This window comes from Microcaecilia unicolor, chromosome 1 (assembly GCF_901765095.1).
Source record: "Microcaecilia unicolor chromosome 1, aMicUni1.1, whole genome shotgun sequence".
Taxonomy (NCBI): domain Eukaryota; kingdom Metazoa; phylum Chordata; class Amphibia; order Gymnophiona; family Siphonopidae; genus Microcaecilia; species Microcaecilia unicolor.
In genome coordinates this window covers 643,175,906-643,193,620 of record NC_044031.1, presented here as the reverse complement: position 1 = coordinate 643,193,620, position 17,715 = coordinate 643,175,906, and the positions used below count along the sequence as shown (strand labels likewise).

The 17,715-nt window shown below is 42.1% G+C and overlaps 1 protein-coding gene across 1 annotated transcript; it reads right to left on the bottom strand.

Annotated features, from left to right (window-relative positions):
* Positions 1 to 5,244: 5,244 nt before the first annotated feature.
* On the bottom strand, positions 5,245 to 6,186 carry LOC115460537 (olfactory receptor 13G1-like). Its single transcript, XM_030190303.1, has one exon. It carries the CDS (start codon positions 6,184 to 6,186, stop codon positions 5,245 to 5,247), a length of 942 nt encoding a protein of 313 aa, XP_030046163.1.
* Between the last annotated feature and the right edge of the window lie 11,529 nt (positions 6,187 to 17,715).

The following is a 17,715-nucleotide window of genomic DNA, read 5'->3' as shown; positions in this document are numbered from 1 at the left end:
ATGAGTACTTATGACTATTATAATGCCTTGTTTAATGATTTGTGACAGAGAGAATTGCACCACTTTCAAATAGTACAGAATACAGCAGTAAAGCTGATCTCTGGTGGTCAGAAGAATGACCACATGAGCCTTCTCCTGAGACAAGAGCATTGGCTTTCTGCTCATATACGCATTCAATATAACATTTTTGTCCTAATTCACAAAACTCTTACTTCTGGTTAACCCTCCATTCTGCTGCAATATCTCTCACCTTATACCCCCACTGGGTCCTATGCTAATTGAATCAGCACCTTCTTGTCTTGCTCCCCATCCAACTGATACCACTTGCCACTTTTCAGAAAACAATTTTTTCTGTTTATGGTCCTTTTTTTTTTTTTTTTAAATAGTCTCCCTTCAGAATTGTGGCAAATACGCTGTCACTTAGAATTTAAAACAGCCCTTAAAACTCACTTTTTTTTAGAAAACTATATGGGCTTATCACATGACTTTGGGCCTTGCCACATGGACTCTTGGTGTGGAGTCTGTTGGTTGGGACACCAGGCCTGTTGGACTGTAGTTCCTGATATAATCTTGTCTATTAACACCTACCTTATATTGCCCCTCTGTTTCTTTTACCTCTGCTAATTGTCTTGTATATTATTTTGTCTCCTATATACATACTGTAATTTATATTCTACTATGACTTCTCCTATTTTATTGTATTATTGTAAACCGCTATGATGGTATGCACCCTTTGGTGGTATATCAAGAAATAAAGAAACTTGAAACTTGAATTGGTTCAAAAAAGACATAATTGAAGGACTGTAGCTTAACAATAAATTTACAAGGATATTTTAAGAAATAAAATGCCCCTAATTGGAACACTCCAGGTCTAAGTAACAACAACACAAACAAGCTTTTCATTCTCTTCTGAGTTTCTTTAATAATCCTAATTGTGCTTCCCAAGAATGGTATATCTCATTGCTTAAAAATATACATAACAACGTGTCACAATCCGAAGGGAGAGCCAATGTCACAACTAAAGTAGCAAAAGTCAATGATTGCACATGAAAAGATTTTATTTATGACATTTGTATCCTACATTGTCTCAAACAAGATATAAGTTCAATGCAGCTCACGGTGTAACAAATGTAGAACTGGCAGTCAGTTCTGGATACATAGAACAAAGTAGACACAGGTTCTGATAACAAGTTAAAGTCAAGTTGGTATAGCACATTTGTAACACACAAGATAAAGGGCCCTGTTTACTAAGCTGTGCTGTAGATGCGCTAGCATTTTTAGCGTTCACTAACACTAGAGACACCTATATATTCTTTTGAGTGTCTCTAGCGTTAGCATGTGATCATTTTTAGGGCACGTTAAAAGCACTAATTCACCTTAGTAAACATGTGAAAAGAGTCATAGTGATTGTCAGCTCAAATAATTAGCTAGAGGATTGGCTGTTTCTGTTGTTAATGGTTAGTCTTATTCAGTGTGTCTTTAGTAGTTTACAAAATTTAAAATAATCTTCAATTTGGTGGAGCTGCTTGGGTAAAAAATTCCATCTAGTAGTACGTTGGTAGGAAAAAACCAGCAGTGCGAATAGTCTTAAATTTAATTTTATTGCATTGAGGAAAGTATAGTACAAGAAAGTCTCTTGAAGATTTTTTAGCATTACGTGTTGATAACTCTATAGGATTTGGCATATAGGATGGGGATGAATCATAAATAATTTGGTGGGTGAATATGCATAGTTTGAAAAAGATGTGTCAGTTTATGGGGATCCAAAGTAATTTAAGTAGAAGTGGGGTTGCTTTGGTGTTATCAAGAGGCTCTAAGTACAAGATGAGCTGCTATGTTCTGTGCAGTTTATAATTTTCTGATTATTGAGATCTTGAGTCCTGTGTACATAGCATTGCAGTAGTCAAATTTTGATAGTACTAAGGATTGTGTTAATGATCTAAAAATTGTGTTTGGAAAGTATGGTCTTAATCTTTTTAATTTCCATAACAATTTAAATACATTAGACACTAATTTTAGAAGCAGAAATATTAAGCACATTCACCTCTACACTAGGATCTCCTTGAATGTTAGTTCTTTCTTTCCAGAAGGCAAATAATATATTCTTCAAAGTGGAGGCATAGATTCTTCTGGAACCTGAAGGATCTCTTTTAATATTATGAATATATCTCAAGATGTAACCAATGGCAATCTAGGAAAATTAATAATACCTAAGTTTGAAAATCTGCCTTTATATTCAATAAAATTGAATTTACCCCTTAGAGATCTTTTATTTATATATAAAAGGTTTATTTAATCTGCTTAACTGCATCAAAGCAGAGTACAAACAATGATAAAAATCTGAAACCAATAACGGAAAAGAACACTAACTTTGGATAGAAAGAACAGAAAGAGAGGAGGTAGACGGAGAGAGACAGGGTAAAAAAAGGAATAGTCTTCTGTATCACCATAGCTCCAGGCCCCGATTCCATTATAGTCTGATTAATTTTTATAAACTGTATTACAGAAGATTTAATACCAGCTACAGTAGCCCATATCACTCTATTCATTGTAGCAAATTCAACTGACAAAATGTTTCCCGATTTGGATACTGCAAATTGCTTCTGGTAGGGTAACCATCATAGATGAAAAAGAGTCAATCATATCTCCAACCACAGCAAGTTATTCCCTCATCATGGGACCCTCTGCAAAACTACCACCAAAAACCATTGAGCCATGTTGACCCAGAGAGAGAAGAATCGCTTCCTTTCCACTGCCAGAATCCATCCATCATTCAGCGGCATGCACTGTGTTGTATCAGCTGGCTCTGACAATCCCTTCATAGAAGGTTGTGGTACATAAGGGCACAAGTTGGAGATCAAAGAGAGATCAGAGCTGACTCCCCGACAACCATGTTTCCACGTTGCACAAAGGTATCCATAGGGCAACTAGTGGGTGTAAACAGCTGCTGAGGTTCAGATGGATGTAGCCTTTCTTTTTCACTATCAGAAAATTTGGCATGTAGAGCTTAGCAGAATGCCGGTGTTTCAATCTTGACTCCTCCCTTTGGGCATTTTCAGAATTTTTTCTGATTTTTGGACATTGTCCTGCTTCTTTTCAAACATTTTGTTAATCACTTTTTAAACATTGGACACGTGAGAGAGACAAGAGGTTTCCTGTGGTTGACATCTGCACTGATATATCTTCACCATTCCATTCTCCTTCTGAATCACTTCACTCTACTCTCTGGGTCAGGAAGGTTTTCCTCTGTCTTGGTCAGGCGAAGGAACATATTCATTAAGAGTAGCATCACTCAACACTGGCACTTAATATGTGAGTGCCAACTTTACAAACCCAGATTTCCAGAAAGACCCAATTATGCTTATACAGTGGGGGAAATAAGTATTTGATCCCTTGCTGATTTTGTAAGTTTGCCCACTGACAAAGACATGAGCAGCCCATAATTGAAGGGTAGGTTATTGGTAACAGTGAGAGATAGCACATCACAAATTAAATCCGGAAAATCACATTGTGGAAAGTATATGAATTTATTTGCATTCTGCAGAGGGAAATAAGTATTTGATCCCTCTGGCAAACAAGACCTAATACTTGGTGGCAAAACCCTTGTTGGCAAGCACAGCGGTCAGACGTCTTCTGTAGTTGATGATGAGGTTTGCACACATGTCAGGAGGAATTTTGGTCCACTCCTCTTTGCAGATCATCTCTAAATCATTAAGAGTTCTGGGCTGTCGCTTGGCAACTCGCAGCTTCAGCTCCCTCCATAAGTTTTCAATGGGATTAAGGTCTGGTGACTGGCTAGGCCACTCCATGACCCTAATGTGCTTCTTCCTGAGCCACTCCTTTGTTGCCTTGGCTGTATGTTTTGGGTCATTGTCGTGCTGGAAGACCCAGCCACGACCCATTTTTAAGGCCCTGGCGGAGGGAAGGAGGTTGTCACTCAGAATTGTACGGTACATGGCCCCATCCATTCTCCCATTGATGCGGTGAAGTAGTCCTGTGCCCTTAGCAGAGAAACACCCCCAAAACATAACATTTCCACCTCCATGCTTGACAGTGGGGACGGTGTTCTTTGGGTCATAGGCAGAATTTCTCTTCCTCCAAACACGGCGAGTTGAGTTCATGCCAAAGAGCTCAATTTTTGTCTCATCTGACCACAGCACCTTCTCCCAATCACTCTTGGCATCATCCAGGTGTTCACTGGCAAACTTCAGACGGGCCATCACATGTGCCTTCCGGAGCAGGGGGACCTTGCGGGCACTGCAGGATTGCAATCCGTTATGTCGTAATGTGTTACCAATGGTTTTCGTGGTGACAGTGGTCCCAGCTGCCTTGAGATCATTGACAAGTTCCCCCCTTGTAGTTGTAGGCTGATTTCTAACCTTCCTCATGATCAAGGATACCCCACGAGGTGAGATTTTGCGTGGAGCCCCAGATCTTTGTCGATTGACAGTCATTTTGTACTTCTTCCATTTTCTTACTATCGCACCAACAGTTGTCTCCTTCTCGCCCAGCATCTTACTGATGGTTTTGTAGCCCATTCCAGCCTTGTGCAGGTGTATGATCTTGTCCCTGACATCCTTAGACAGCTCCTTGCTCTTGGCCATTTTGTAGAGGTTAGAGTCTGACTGATTCACTGAGTCTGTGGACAGGTGTCTTTCATACAGGTGACCATTGCCGACAGCTGTCTGTCATGCAGGTAACGAGTTGATTTGGAGCATCTACCTGGTCTGTAGGGGCCAGATCTCTTACTGGTTGGTGGGGGATCAAATACTTATTTCCCTCTGCAGAATGCAAATAAATTCATATACTTTCCACAATGTGATTTTCCGGATTTAATTTGTGATGTGCTATCTCTCACTGTTACCAATAACCTACCCTTCAATTATGGGCTGCTCATGTCTTTGTCAGTGGGCAAACTTACAAAATCAGCAAGGGATCAAATACTTATTTCCCCCACTGTATTATTACATTTGAAAATTGTCAACTTTTGGAACTTCCCTTTAATTCCTTTATGGCTTCTTATACCAGGTCATCTGTGTCACAGAGCAGGGATGCAAATCCAGCCAATCCACCCCCACCCTTATAACTAGTATTTCAGTTCTTTATTCTTTTTATTTCTTTGTGATTATTCTACCTTGTATTATTACATCATTTTTCTTTTCCTATATATTATAATTTACCAATAAATCTTAAATCACAGGTAAAATATTAAATTAAAAACGAATACCATATTTTAAATGGTTACTATTTTTGTGGGTACAAGTTTCTATCCAGTAATTTCTTGAGGGCATTGATGACTTCTTTATTTCTTAAACTGTAAATAATGGGGTTCAGCACTGGAGAGGCAATTGTATAAAAAGAAGACATTACTTTGTCAGCTTCCAGGACATTGCCGAATCCAGGTCGAACGTAGGTGTAGATAACACCTCCATAGAATAATGTCACAACGGTGAGATGTGATGCACAGGTAGAAAAGGCTTTCTTCTTTTTCTCAGCAGAACGGATTTTTAATATGGTTGAGATGATATATGTGTAAGATATAACTGTTAAAACAAAACAAGCCATTCCCAAAAAAACATCTGCAATAATAACTGCCAAGTTATTGATATAAGTGTCTGAGCAGGCTGCCTTTAACACTGAAGGAAGTTCACAGAAGAAGTGGTCAATTATGTTGTGCTGGCAGAATTTTAACCTTAGAATTAAACTAGTGTGTACAATTGCATTCAAGAACCCAAGAAACCAGACAGCTACAGCCAGAATAATACAAGTATTTCTGCTCATAATGGTACTATAATGCAGTGGGATGCATATTGCAACATAACGATCATATGCCATCACCGTTAAGAGTATGAGCTCTGCGCTCAAGGCTGAGGAGAAGACACACAATTGAGTTATGCATTCAGGGAAGGACATAGTTTTTTCCTTTGACTGAATGATCTGTAAAACCTTAGGAATAGCAGCTGTTGTGCAACAGATATCCAAGATAGACAAGTTAATGAGAAAGAAATACATGGGAGTATGAAGGCGAGAGTCAGAGGTAATGATGGTACTGATCGCAATGTTGCCCACCAAAGCTGCTATGTAGATAAAAAAGAAGATGAGGAAGAATAACAGCTGGAGTTCTGGGTGACCAGACAGTCCAATCATGTCAAACTCTATGGTCATGCTCTGGTTATTTCCTTTCATTATAGCTGGAATCTTTACCTGTAGGAATGAAACAGAAACAAATATTAGAAAAATACCCGAAATAATCCCAATCAGAAAAACAATTTTGATATATAAAGGGTGGACCCAATATTTGAAATGAATGGTTAAAATCAAAACAAGTCCATAATTTGAGGAAAAAATACAAACTGAACATTTTTGACTTGGGCACACCCATACAGGGAAAATGTACCAAATCTATTGGCAAGTAATATAAAACAGCTGCTCTATTTCCTTCTCTAGCCCTTATCATGCAATTGAAAAAAGGAGCAGAATAATTATTTTCTTCTTCTCTGGAGTATCTGCTCCACTATCCAAATTTTGTGGAGGAGGTGAGTACAGGCAACATATTGGAAGAAACTGGAGAGGACAGACTGGAGAAGCGAGCAGAGAAACTGTTCTCTGTTCTATATCTGTTCTAGTGTAATCTTCAGCATTGGCTCTTCTCCCTTTTTCATGGGCGTTTCTAAAAACGATGCCTGTTGTTACGCAATATACCCGGTCTATGCCTAATTTTGGCATCAGCATTTACACGAAGTTTTACTTGGTATATCTGCCTGTGACTAAGTTTAGGAATTCTTTTACTAAGGTGCACTGAAAAATGGCCTGCGGTAGTGTAAGCGAGTGTTGTGAACATGCGTATATCCATTTTTCAGCGCACCTGCAAAAAGGCCTTTTTTAAAACATTTTGCCGAAAATGGACATGCGGCAAAATAAAAATTGTCACGCGTCCATTTTGAGTCTGAGACCTTACTGCCAGCCATTGAATTAGTGGTAAGGTCTCTCATGTTAACCGTGCAGTAATTTCCTATGCATGTCAAAAATCGGAGTTATTGCCCGATTTTCGCCACACATCAGAACATAAAATATATTTTCTGGAGCATTTAGCAGACACGCGGCGAAAATGAAATTACCACACAGGCCACGTGGTAGCCAGGCAGTAACTCCAAACTGGCACATATGGGCACACATTGGGCCTATGCAGCTTAGTAAAAGGACTCCTTAGTCATGCAGATAGGCGCTAGGTGCAGGCGTGGTTTATAGAATATGCCCAGGCATTTTTTTTGGTGCTGATTTTTTAAAGCATGATAGTAATCTTAAAAAATCTAGCATAAAATGTTTAGTGCTATCCTGCAGTATAAAACATTTAGTACTATCCAGCAGCAAAAAACATTTAGTGCTAACTGGCAGTACAATGCTTAAAGGGTAAAGGTAAAGAGTCATGAATATGTTATACAGTGTGGTTTTTTTTTCTAGCAGAAAAAGGTACCGGTACTCAAATGCCAGGCCAACCTTCGGGGGGTGGGGTGATCACTGAGGGACCCATCCCACAATAGCCCCTGCAACCAGTCATAGAATCTATGACAAGGCAGAATTGGTGTGTAGAGCCTGAGCTCTTTCATTAAAACTTGGGGACCATGGGTCAATTTTAGCAGACAATGGAAAAGATGTCGGTACTCTTTGTATGTTACAACCAAAGCATTTGCTATATGCCCTAATGGGCTCACAATGTAAGTTTGTTTTTTTTTTCTACCTAGGCTTAGTTGGGTGAGTTGCTTAGGGTCACAAGGAGCCACAGTAGAAACTGAACCCAATTCACTGGGTTTTCAACCCACTGCACTAACCATTAGGCTACTCCACCACTCCAGTTTCAGCGGACAGCACAACATATTTAACAATAACTAGCAGTAGAAATCATTTGGTGCTATCTGGCAACAGAAAATATTTCAGACTGTCTGACAGTAGCCTAGTGGTTTGTGCATTGAGCTGAGAACCTGGGGAACTGTGTTCGTTCCCGCAGTGGCTCCTTATATAAAACATTCAGTGCTACTTGGGGACTCAAAACATTTTGTACTTCTAGATAGCAGTAAATATATTCAGTGCTATTTTAGAGACAGAGTAGAAGTAGGAATTGAGATGTACAGGTCAGTGCATCTCAATTTTCAGCTGTATGTTAGAACACAATCTGCCATAAGAAAATAGATGACTATGAACTGAGAGTGTGCAGCATAAATGTTCACTTTATTTAAAAGAAACATTTTATCATATTGACATTTTAAAAATTGGCACATAACCCGCTAAGTTTCTAAGATTGGTCATGTGCAGAACCACAGCTGGTTAATTTCATTTTTGACGCGCTTCTGCTACGCGTGCCAGAAAATATATGTTATTTTCTGGTTACGCAGCGAAAATCAGGCAGTAACTCCGACTTGAAATAGCCCGGTTGTGGCGAAACAGGGTTCTCCTGTTGGGCGTATAAGTATTGGACATCATGGAAAAGAATTGATATTCAGAAGATGCAAGCTAAGTTATATTTTTGAATTGATTCACCGTAATTGTGGCGTGATAAATAGCCTCTACCTTTTTGTATTGTTCAAGGTGTATGCACAAGTATTTTATGAATAAGAAGAGTGGAGTTTTTTTTGTGAAGACTAGTGATTGAAGAAAGGAGTTCTCTTAACTTTGAAAAGTATTGCTTTAAAGAGAATTTTTCCTGTGGTTTCTGAAGTCTTTTTTTCTCCACGTATTTTTCATAAATATACGTGAATTCACACCTGCAATACAGGGTTCTAAATAGTAGAATAGGTTTAATTGATTTTGGATACATATTCTACTAATCCTTAATATATATTAATGTTTTCAATTACCCCAATATTGACTGGGTAAATGTAACATCAGGGCATGCTAGGGAGGAAAATTCCTTGACAAAATCAAGAACTGCTTTGTGGAGCAGCTGGTACAGGAGCCAATGAGAGAAGGAAAAATTCTAGACCTAGTCCTTAGTGGAGCGCATGATCTGGTGCGGGAAGTAATGGTGCTGGGGCCGCTTGATAACAGTGATTATAATATGATCAGATTTGATATTAACTTTGGAGTAAGTATATGCAGGAAATCCAATACGTTAACGTTTAACTTACATAAAGGAAACTATGATAAAATGAGAAGAACTGTGAAAAATAAACCTAGAGGAGCGGCTGCAAGGTACAAAGATTTACATCAGGTGTGGACACTGTTCAAAAATTCCATCCTGGAAGCCCAGGCCAAATATATTCCGTGTATTAAAAAAGGAAGACGGAACACCAAACGACAGCCGGCATGGTTAAAAAGTGAGGTGAAGGAAGCTATTAGAGCTAAAAGAAAATCCTTCAGAAAATGGAACCAACTGAAAATAATAAGAAACAGCATAAGGAATGTCAAGTCAAATGCAAAGTGCTGATAAGGAAGGCAAAGAGGGACTTTGAAAAAAAAGATTGCGTTGGAGGCAAAAACACATAGCAAAATTTTTTTTAGGTATATTAAAAGCCAGAAGTTGGCAAAAGAATTGGTTGGACCCCTAGATGACCGAGGGGTAAAGGGGACAATCAGGGAAGAAAAAGCCATAGAGGAGAGATTAAATTAATTCTTTGCTTCAGTCTTCACCGAGGAAGATTTGGGAGAGATACCGGTGCCAGAAATGGTATTCAAAGCTGACGAGTCGGAGAAACTGAATGAAATCTCTATAAACCTGGAGGATGTAATGGGGCAATTTGACAAATTGAAGAGTAGCAAATCTCATCGCAGAGTACTGATAGAATTCAAAAATGAACTTGTGGAACTGTTGTTAGTAATAGGCAGTTTATCTTTACAATCGAACTTGGTACCCGAAGATTTGAGGGTGGCCAATGTAGTGCTGATTTTTTAAAAAGGTTCCAAGTAGATCCAGGAAATTATAAACATGTGAGCCTGACATTGGTGCCGGGCAAAATAGTAAAGACTATTAAAAAAGAATAAAATTGCAGAGAATATTCAAAAGCATGGATTAATGAGACAAAGCCAACATGGATTTGGTGAAGGGAAATTGTGCCTCACCAATCTATTATATTTCTTTGAAGGGGTGAACAAACATGTGGATAAAGGTGAGCCAGTTGATGTGGAGGGGCATAATCGAACGGAAACGCCTATCTCCATGGGCATTTATCTCCAAGAACGGGTCCGTGAAGGGGCGGACCGAACAGTATTTTCGAAAAAATGGACGTTTTTGAGCTGGGCATTTGCTTTTTTTAGCGATAATGGAAACTAAAAATGCCCAGCTCAAAAATGTCCTAATCCGAGCTATTTGGTCGTGGGAGGGGCCAGGATTGGTAGTACACTGGCCCCCCTGATATGCCAGGACACCAACTGGGCACCCTAGGTCAGTGCGGTGGACTTCAGAAAAAGCTCCCACATGCATAGCTCCCTTACCACGGGTGCTGAGCTCCCAACCCCCCTCCCCCAAAACCCACTACCCACAAATGTACAACACTACCATAGCTCTTAGGGGTGAAGGGGGCACCTACATGTGGGTACAGTGGGTTTTGGAGGTCTCCCATTTACCAGCACAAGTGTTACAGGTAGGGGGGATGGGCCTGGGGCCACCTGGCTGAAGTGCACTGCGGTACCCACTAAAACTGCTCCAGGGACCTGCATACACGCAGGCCTCTAGGACTGGTTGCTGCTATATAACATTGGCACACCAGTTGACACCTGAAGACTGATCTCTCCAAAAACGTCCTTTATTGGAATAACCGCCTTTACTCAGTTAACTGCAGATCAGAGGTTGTGCCCCACTGGCAAAGAGTCTCCCTGGTACTGAGACGAGCAGTAGGTCAGAGCTGGCAGAATGCTGTACAATGCCCTCTTTCAGCCACATTCAAGGGACGAACTAAGTTCTGTAACGTGGCTGCCACAGGAAAGGGAACTAAAACTGACTTACAAAAATGGCCACTATCGCATGGACTACAACAGGAAACACAACAGGGCACACTGTGACCCAGTAGGCAGGGGGAAAAACACCATGGGAGAGGAGCCTACCAACTACCAACATCGTGAGACTGTAACACAAGTTAATGAAATCACGGAGACCAATACTCTACACCTACCACAATGCAATGCTGATGTGACCCTGTACTGCACCCGAGAGCCACATCTGACCCAGGGAAAGGTTGTGACAGGTTCGAACACATTCTGCTGTCATGGAGGTGGGTACGGCATTTGATGCTGGCATACAGGCTGGAAAAAAAGTTTTTAAAGTGGGTTTTTTTTTGATGGGAACGGGTTAGTGACCACTGGGGGAGTCCGGGGAGGTCATCCCCGATTCCCTCCAGTGGTCATCTGGGCAGTTGGAGCAATTTTTTGGGACTTGTTCGTGAAAAAAAAGGGTCTAAAAAAAGTGACCCAAAATCCCGGTCAAAACGCCTTTTTTTTTTATTATCAGCTAAAGACGCCCATCTCTCCTCGGCTGATAACCACGCCCCAGTTCCACCTCCACCACGCCTCCGACACCCCCCCCCCCCCGTCAACTTTATTCGTTTCCGTGACGGAGTGCAGTTGGAAACGCCCAAAATTGGCTTTTGATTATACCGATTTGGGCGCCTTTGCGAAACAAACGTCTATCTCCCGATTTAGGTCGCACTATAGGCGTTTTTCTCTTTCGAAAATAAGCTGGATTGTGTATCTCGATTTTCAAAAGGCATTTGACAAAGTACCTCATGAAAGACTCCAGAGGAAATTGGAGAGTCATGGGATAGGAGGTAGTGTCCTATTGTGGATTAAAAACTAGTTAGAAAACAGAGAGTAGGGTTAAATGGTCAGTATTCTCAATGGAGAAGGATAGTTAGTGGGGTTCCCCAGGGGTCTGTGCTGGGACCGCTGCTTTGTAACATATTTATAAATAACCTAGAGATGAGAATAACTAGTGAGGTAATTAAATTTGCTGATGACACAAAGCTTTCAAAACAGACGAATGAAGGGAGATATTTTAAAGGTCTATAAAATGAGTGTAGTGGAACAGATAGACATGAATCACTGGTTTACTCTTTTCAAAAAGTACAAGACCTAAGAGGCATACAATGAAGTTATTAAAAAGTACATTTAGACCAAAATGAGATGAATATTCAAAAGGGTTTAGCCAGGCAGGAGAGGCTCTGGCCTGGTTAAACCCTGCTGATCTGACCAGCAGCTGATATTTAATAGCACTTAACTAGGTCATGCTGCTGAATATCTCCACTAATCGGCCATTCTGTAACTGGTTAGGTTAGGGGCAATCTGGGGGCAGAGCTTGATCAAAGCTGGCACTGGTGTCAGCTGCAGCCACTTTTAGCGTGGTGGTAAATTTAAATGGCTGCCATATTATAATTTATTGTAATGGCCACTCACTAATTTCCCCATTAGCGCGTGACCATGACCAAGGGAGGCCCTCTATTTAGGAGATATTAAGGGCTCCTGCGCTACTCCTGTGGTAATCATGTAGCGCTTGGTAATATTTATGTTTATTAAAATTTGCTATACCACCCTATCTGTACAAGCAGGTCAGGGCAGTTTACAAAAAACTAAAATATCAATATGAAAGAAAGAAAGAAAGAAAGAAAGAAAGAAAGAAAGAAAGAAAGAAAGAAAGAAAGAAAGAAAGGAATTATATTATGATAGGAAAGATATCACGCAATCCACAAAATATAAAATGAATTAGGAACAAACAAACTGGGAACCCAGGTTGAGGAAAGACATCACTGACTTCCAACATCAAAAGTGATAGAAAAAATGTGTTTTGAGTAAAGTCTTACATTTCTTTAAGGAGGATTTGATAAGGATAGAGGGTGGCAAATAGTTCCAGTGCTTAGGACCCCCCCCCCCCCAAAAAAAAAAAAAGAAGGCAGAATGTTGTGTTGATTCTAAGTGGGCTAATCTTGGTGCAGGGAGAACCAGATGGTAAGAGTCAAGGGAAAGTAAAGCTCTAGAAGGAGTGTAAGGAATTTTCATAGAAGAGAGAAAAGAAGGATATGGTAAATTTTATGAACCAGACAGACTATCTTGATGAACGACCGATAAGGGAGAGGCAATGTCACAACTGTCAGGAATGGTGAGCCCTTGGACCAAAGCCGGAGCTTTGGCAGACAAATCACCTGGGCTGGCACAGGCAGGAATCAGAACAGACTGGACTAGGATAAACTAACAGACTCAACAAGGCAGACAGAGATAACTAAACAAAATGGACAACACAAGAACCGGATCCAGACGAGGCAAGGAAAAGAAGGCAAAGGGCCAGAACTGGAACCCAGACAGGACAAGGCAAGACTCGGAACTGGATCAAAACTGGGAATGGGACCCAGAAATGCAAGACAAGGCAAAACACGGAAGTAGATTAAAATTGGGTCCAGAAAAGGGCAAGACAAGGACAAGGCAAGGACTGGATCCAGACAGGACTAGACTGAAAGAGACAAGACAAAGCACACCTAGACAGGCAAGACAGGGCAGGAGCTAGGCAACAGAATAACAGACGCAAGACAATACACAAGGCAGGAACATGATTCAGGATTCTCAAACAGGATTGGCTGGAACAGGATTCTCAAACAGGATTAGCTGGAACCGGATTCTGGAATGGGCTTGGCTTGACTGGAACCGGATTATGGAATGGGCGTGGCTTGGCTTGGCTGGAACCAGATTCTGGAACAGGCTTGGCTTGGCTGGAACCGGATTCTGGAATGACTTGGCTTGACAGGAACCGGATTCTGAAACGGGCTTGGCTTGGCTGGAACAAGATCCTGAAAGGGACTTGGCTTGACTGGAACAGATTACTGAAAGGGACTTGGCTTGGCTTGATTGGAACAGGATACTGAAAGGGACTTGGCTTAGCAGGGAACTGGGACAGAACTAGCTCAAACATAGAGCAGGAGCAGAACCTGACTCAAACATACAACAGGAACAGAACTTGGCAGAAACAGAGCTCAAGAGCCAGGAAGCAAACATAGCAGGCAAAGGATTAAGCAGACTAAGGGAAGACAAACAAACAAACAAACAAAGAAGCAATGTGCTTACCAGCAACCACAGCTGGATAGCAGTGAATTAATTAGGTATGATGCTGGCTTCTACAGACTCAGAATAAACAGACAAGAACCACAAAGGAAACAGAACACGGAATACAGAAACAGAGCTTGGCTAAACACAGAGGTTGGCATAAACACAGAGCTTAACTATAGCAAGAGTCAAAAGCAGGGCTAGACTAAAAGCAGGAGCCAAGGGTAGAATCAAACAGATACAGACACCAAGGGCAGGGTGTGGCTCTACAGCCAGGCTTTCAGAAAACAAGGTTCAAAAGTAAACTCACAGAAACAAACGAAAGCATTGAAACACAAGACTCAGAGAAACACAGCACAGACCTTCAGGAGCAAAACACTCAGGAACAAAGCCAAGCATGGATATGATCTAAACAGGTAACACAAGATTAAGAGACCTCTTGCAAAGGCAATGTAGGAAAGCTCCCTGGGTCCTTATAAAGGAGTAGGCTGATTATGTCACAAGTAGGAAATGAAGCAGAAGCAGGGAGACTAAAGCGAGGCTTGGCTTACAGGAACAACAACAATAGGAAAAAAGGCACACTGGAGAGGTCACAATGCTAGATACAGAGAAACAGTAGGTCTGAGCATAAGGGCGCAGACACAACCATGACAGGCTACCAGTGAAGTTGAATAAACAAAGGTGTAACATGATTGAAGTGTTTGGCCCTACATAGAAAACAGATAGCAGAATTGTGAAGTGTTCTCAGTCTTTTTATTTGAGAACTAGCCGTTGAGCCCATTAAAACAGGCTAGTATGGGGTTTTGGCAAGGCCCCCCCCCCCAAGGTCACCGCTATCGGTCCCCCGGAGTCACCGACACCACCCCTGCACCCAGCCCTGGCCCTCTCTTCGGTATTGAACTTATTTTGGCGAAACGCAGGCAGCACGCAGATCAGCTGAGCTCCCGCCGACCTTCCTTCTCTGCCTGTCCCGCCCTCGTATGAAGTAACGGCGGCGAGGGCGGGACACAGGCAGGGAAGAAAGGGCAGCGGGAGCTCAGCTGATCTGCGTTTCGCCGATGTAAGTTCAATATCGAAGAGAGTGCTCGGGCCGGGTGGAGGGGGCGGCGGTGGTGGCGACCTCAGGGGGGGGAGCGGTAGCGGCGACCTCGGGGGGGAGCGGTAGCGACTTCGGCGGCTTCGCGCAGTTTCCCTCTCTGCCCCCCCCCCCCCCCGTCATCACGTATTGATGCAGGGGCAAGACAGAGAGGGAAATCTCTACTGCGCATTTGCAAGTGAGTACGGTCACTCGCCATTTATATGTTTGATTCGGAAGGCCTTGCCAAAATAGAATTACCTACTCTCCACCCAAGGGCACACCTCCTGTGCTGAACAATAAAAAAAAAATTCCAGTGCAGTATTAGTGTACGCTAAGCAGGAAATTACTGTGTGATACCTCAGCTCATCCTACAGTAATGCCCTTTTAGAATGCGGTAGGCCCGCGTTAGGCCTACCACACCTTAGTAAAAGGATCCCTTACTTAGCTGGACAGGACAGGAAAAAATGCTGTCCTAACTTAGGGCCCCTTTTACTAAGCCGCGTAAGCGCCTATGCACACCGAACCTGTGCCAATTGGACTTACACCGTGTGGCCCTTGTGTTAATTTCAATTTTGTCACGTGTCCGCTATGTGCGCCAGAAAAATATTTCTTATTTTCTGGCATCGTGTGCCAAGTGGCATCTGATGCACGTGGCATCTGATGCACGCCCAAACTCTTTACTACTAGGTCTATGGCTTGTGGTAAGGTCTCAGACCCAAAATGGATGCGCGGCAATTTTGATTTTGCCACATTTCCATTTTCAGCAAAAGAAAAAAGAGGCATTTTTTGTAGGCACGCTGAAAAATGGATCTGCGTACGTCCAAAACCCGCGCCCAAACTACCGCAAGCCATTTTTCAGCGTGCCTTTGTAAAAGGACCCCTTTATGCACTAAATTAACCAAGCACCAACCTGAATATCAGTTGGTGCCCAGTTAATTTGCAGGTTAGTGCAATACCCAGATATTTAGTGCTAGGAACCCTACATGTCCTGGCATAGAATATCCAAGTTTGGGTCAGCCAGTATGCAAATAAGCACTGGAATTCATTGTCAGACAATGAGGAAAAAGCAATTAGCAAAGCAAGATTTAAAAAAGGTTTGCATAACTACCTGGAAGAAAATCCATTAAACATTATTAACCATTAATAGGAGGCGGTAAGGACTTCCCCCATAAATGACCAAACAGCAAGTTACCGCCATTACCGCACTGCCACTTCCATTTTAAAAAGTCCTTTTACCGCTGGTGATAAGAGGAGGCCTCAGGACACTGCAAATCCATGTGCTGATGCCACCACAGGGGTCTTTTACCACCACTTGGTAAAATGACCCATGAGATTAGTCCCAGCTGGAGATAGGATGCTGAACTTGATAGACTTTGGTCTGACCCAACATAGCATATCTCATGTTCTATGACATAATAATTTGGAGTGGATCAGATGCAATGTATGGGTAAAAATAATGTAAGTGTATTAATGGAGAACGTGGATCTGCTCCCAAAACTAGCCTTGGCAGAACCCTCATGTTTCCTTGTCATGTGTGAAAAATGTGAGTGTCTATTTTCAGCAGTAACATGTAAAAAAAAAAATATATATATATATATATAAATGGCGAGTGTCGTACTCACTCGCAAATGCGCAGTAGAGACCCTCTCTGCCCCGCCCCCGCATCAATACGTGATGACGGGGGCGGAACAGAGAGGGTCTCTACTGCGCAGTTGCGAGGGACACCGCTGTCGCTAACGCTCCCCCCACCCAGAGTCACCGCCGCCACCCACCTTCCACCCAGTCGAGCCCTCGCTCCGCTATTGAAACAGCGAGGGCACGCAGTACACAGCTCTGCTGAGCTGCTGTCGGCCTTCCTTCTTCTCTCTGCCTGTGTCCTGCTCTAGCTCTGCTTAATTCCACCCCAGCCCTACAAATATAGTGCTAGGGTAGTTAGAAAAACATTTGTACCACTACCATCCAGAATGGGAGTGAATATTGATGGATATCAGACTTATATGTTTACTGGACACTGGTAAAAGTATGTCTTTTTGAAAAATAAAACATTATTAGATATTATCATTGTTTAGATAATTCAAGCAGTATATAGACCCACCGAATCACATGCCTTCACTATCTTTGTGGACTCCATGAGGTGTCCTGAAATTTTGATGGGGACAGTAGTCAAAAGAGAAAAGTTACTTACAGGCTTATTTTCGAAAGTGATTGCTGGGTTATCCTCCGAAATAAATTGGGAGATGGCCGGCGATCTCTCAAAAGCGGCGAAATCCGTATAATTGAAAGTTCAAGGGGGCGTGTCGGCAGCGTAGCGAAGACGGGACATGGGTGGGCATGGGCGTGGCTACCAAATGGCCAGCTTTCGCGGATAATGGAAAAAATAGCGGCATTCATCAATATTTCGCCAGGTTTACTTGGTCCTTTTATTTTCACGACCAAGCCTCAAAAAGGTGCCCCAACTGACCAGATGACCACCGGAGGGAATGGAGGATGACCTCCCCATACTCCCCCAGTGGTCACCAACCCCCTCCCACACTAAAAAAATAAAAATAAACACCTTTTTTGCCAGCCTCAAATGTCATACCCAGCTCCCTGACAGCAGTATGCAGGTCCCTGGAACAGTTTTT

Bases quoted from the DNA above. Each gene is read 5' to 3' on its own strand.
- LOC115460537 (XM_030190303.1), bottom strand. From the start codon at position 6,186: ATGAAAGGAAATAACCAGAGCATGACCATAGAGTTTGACATGATTGGA.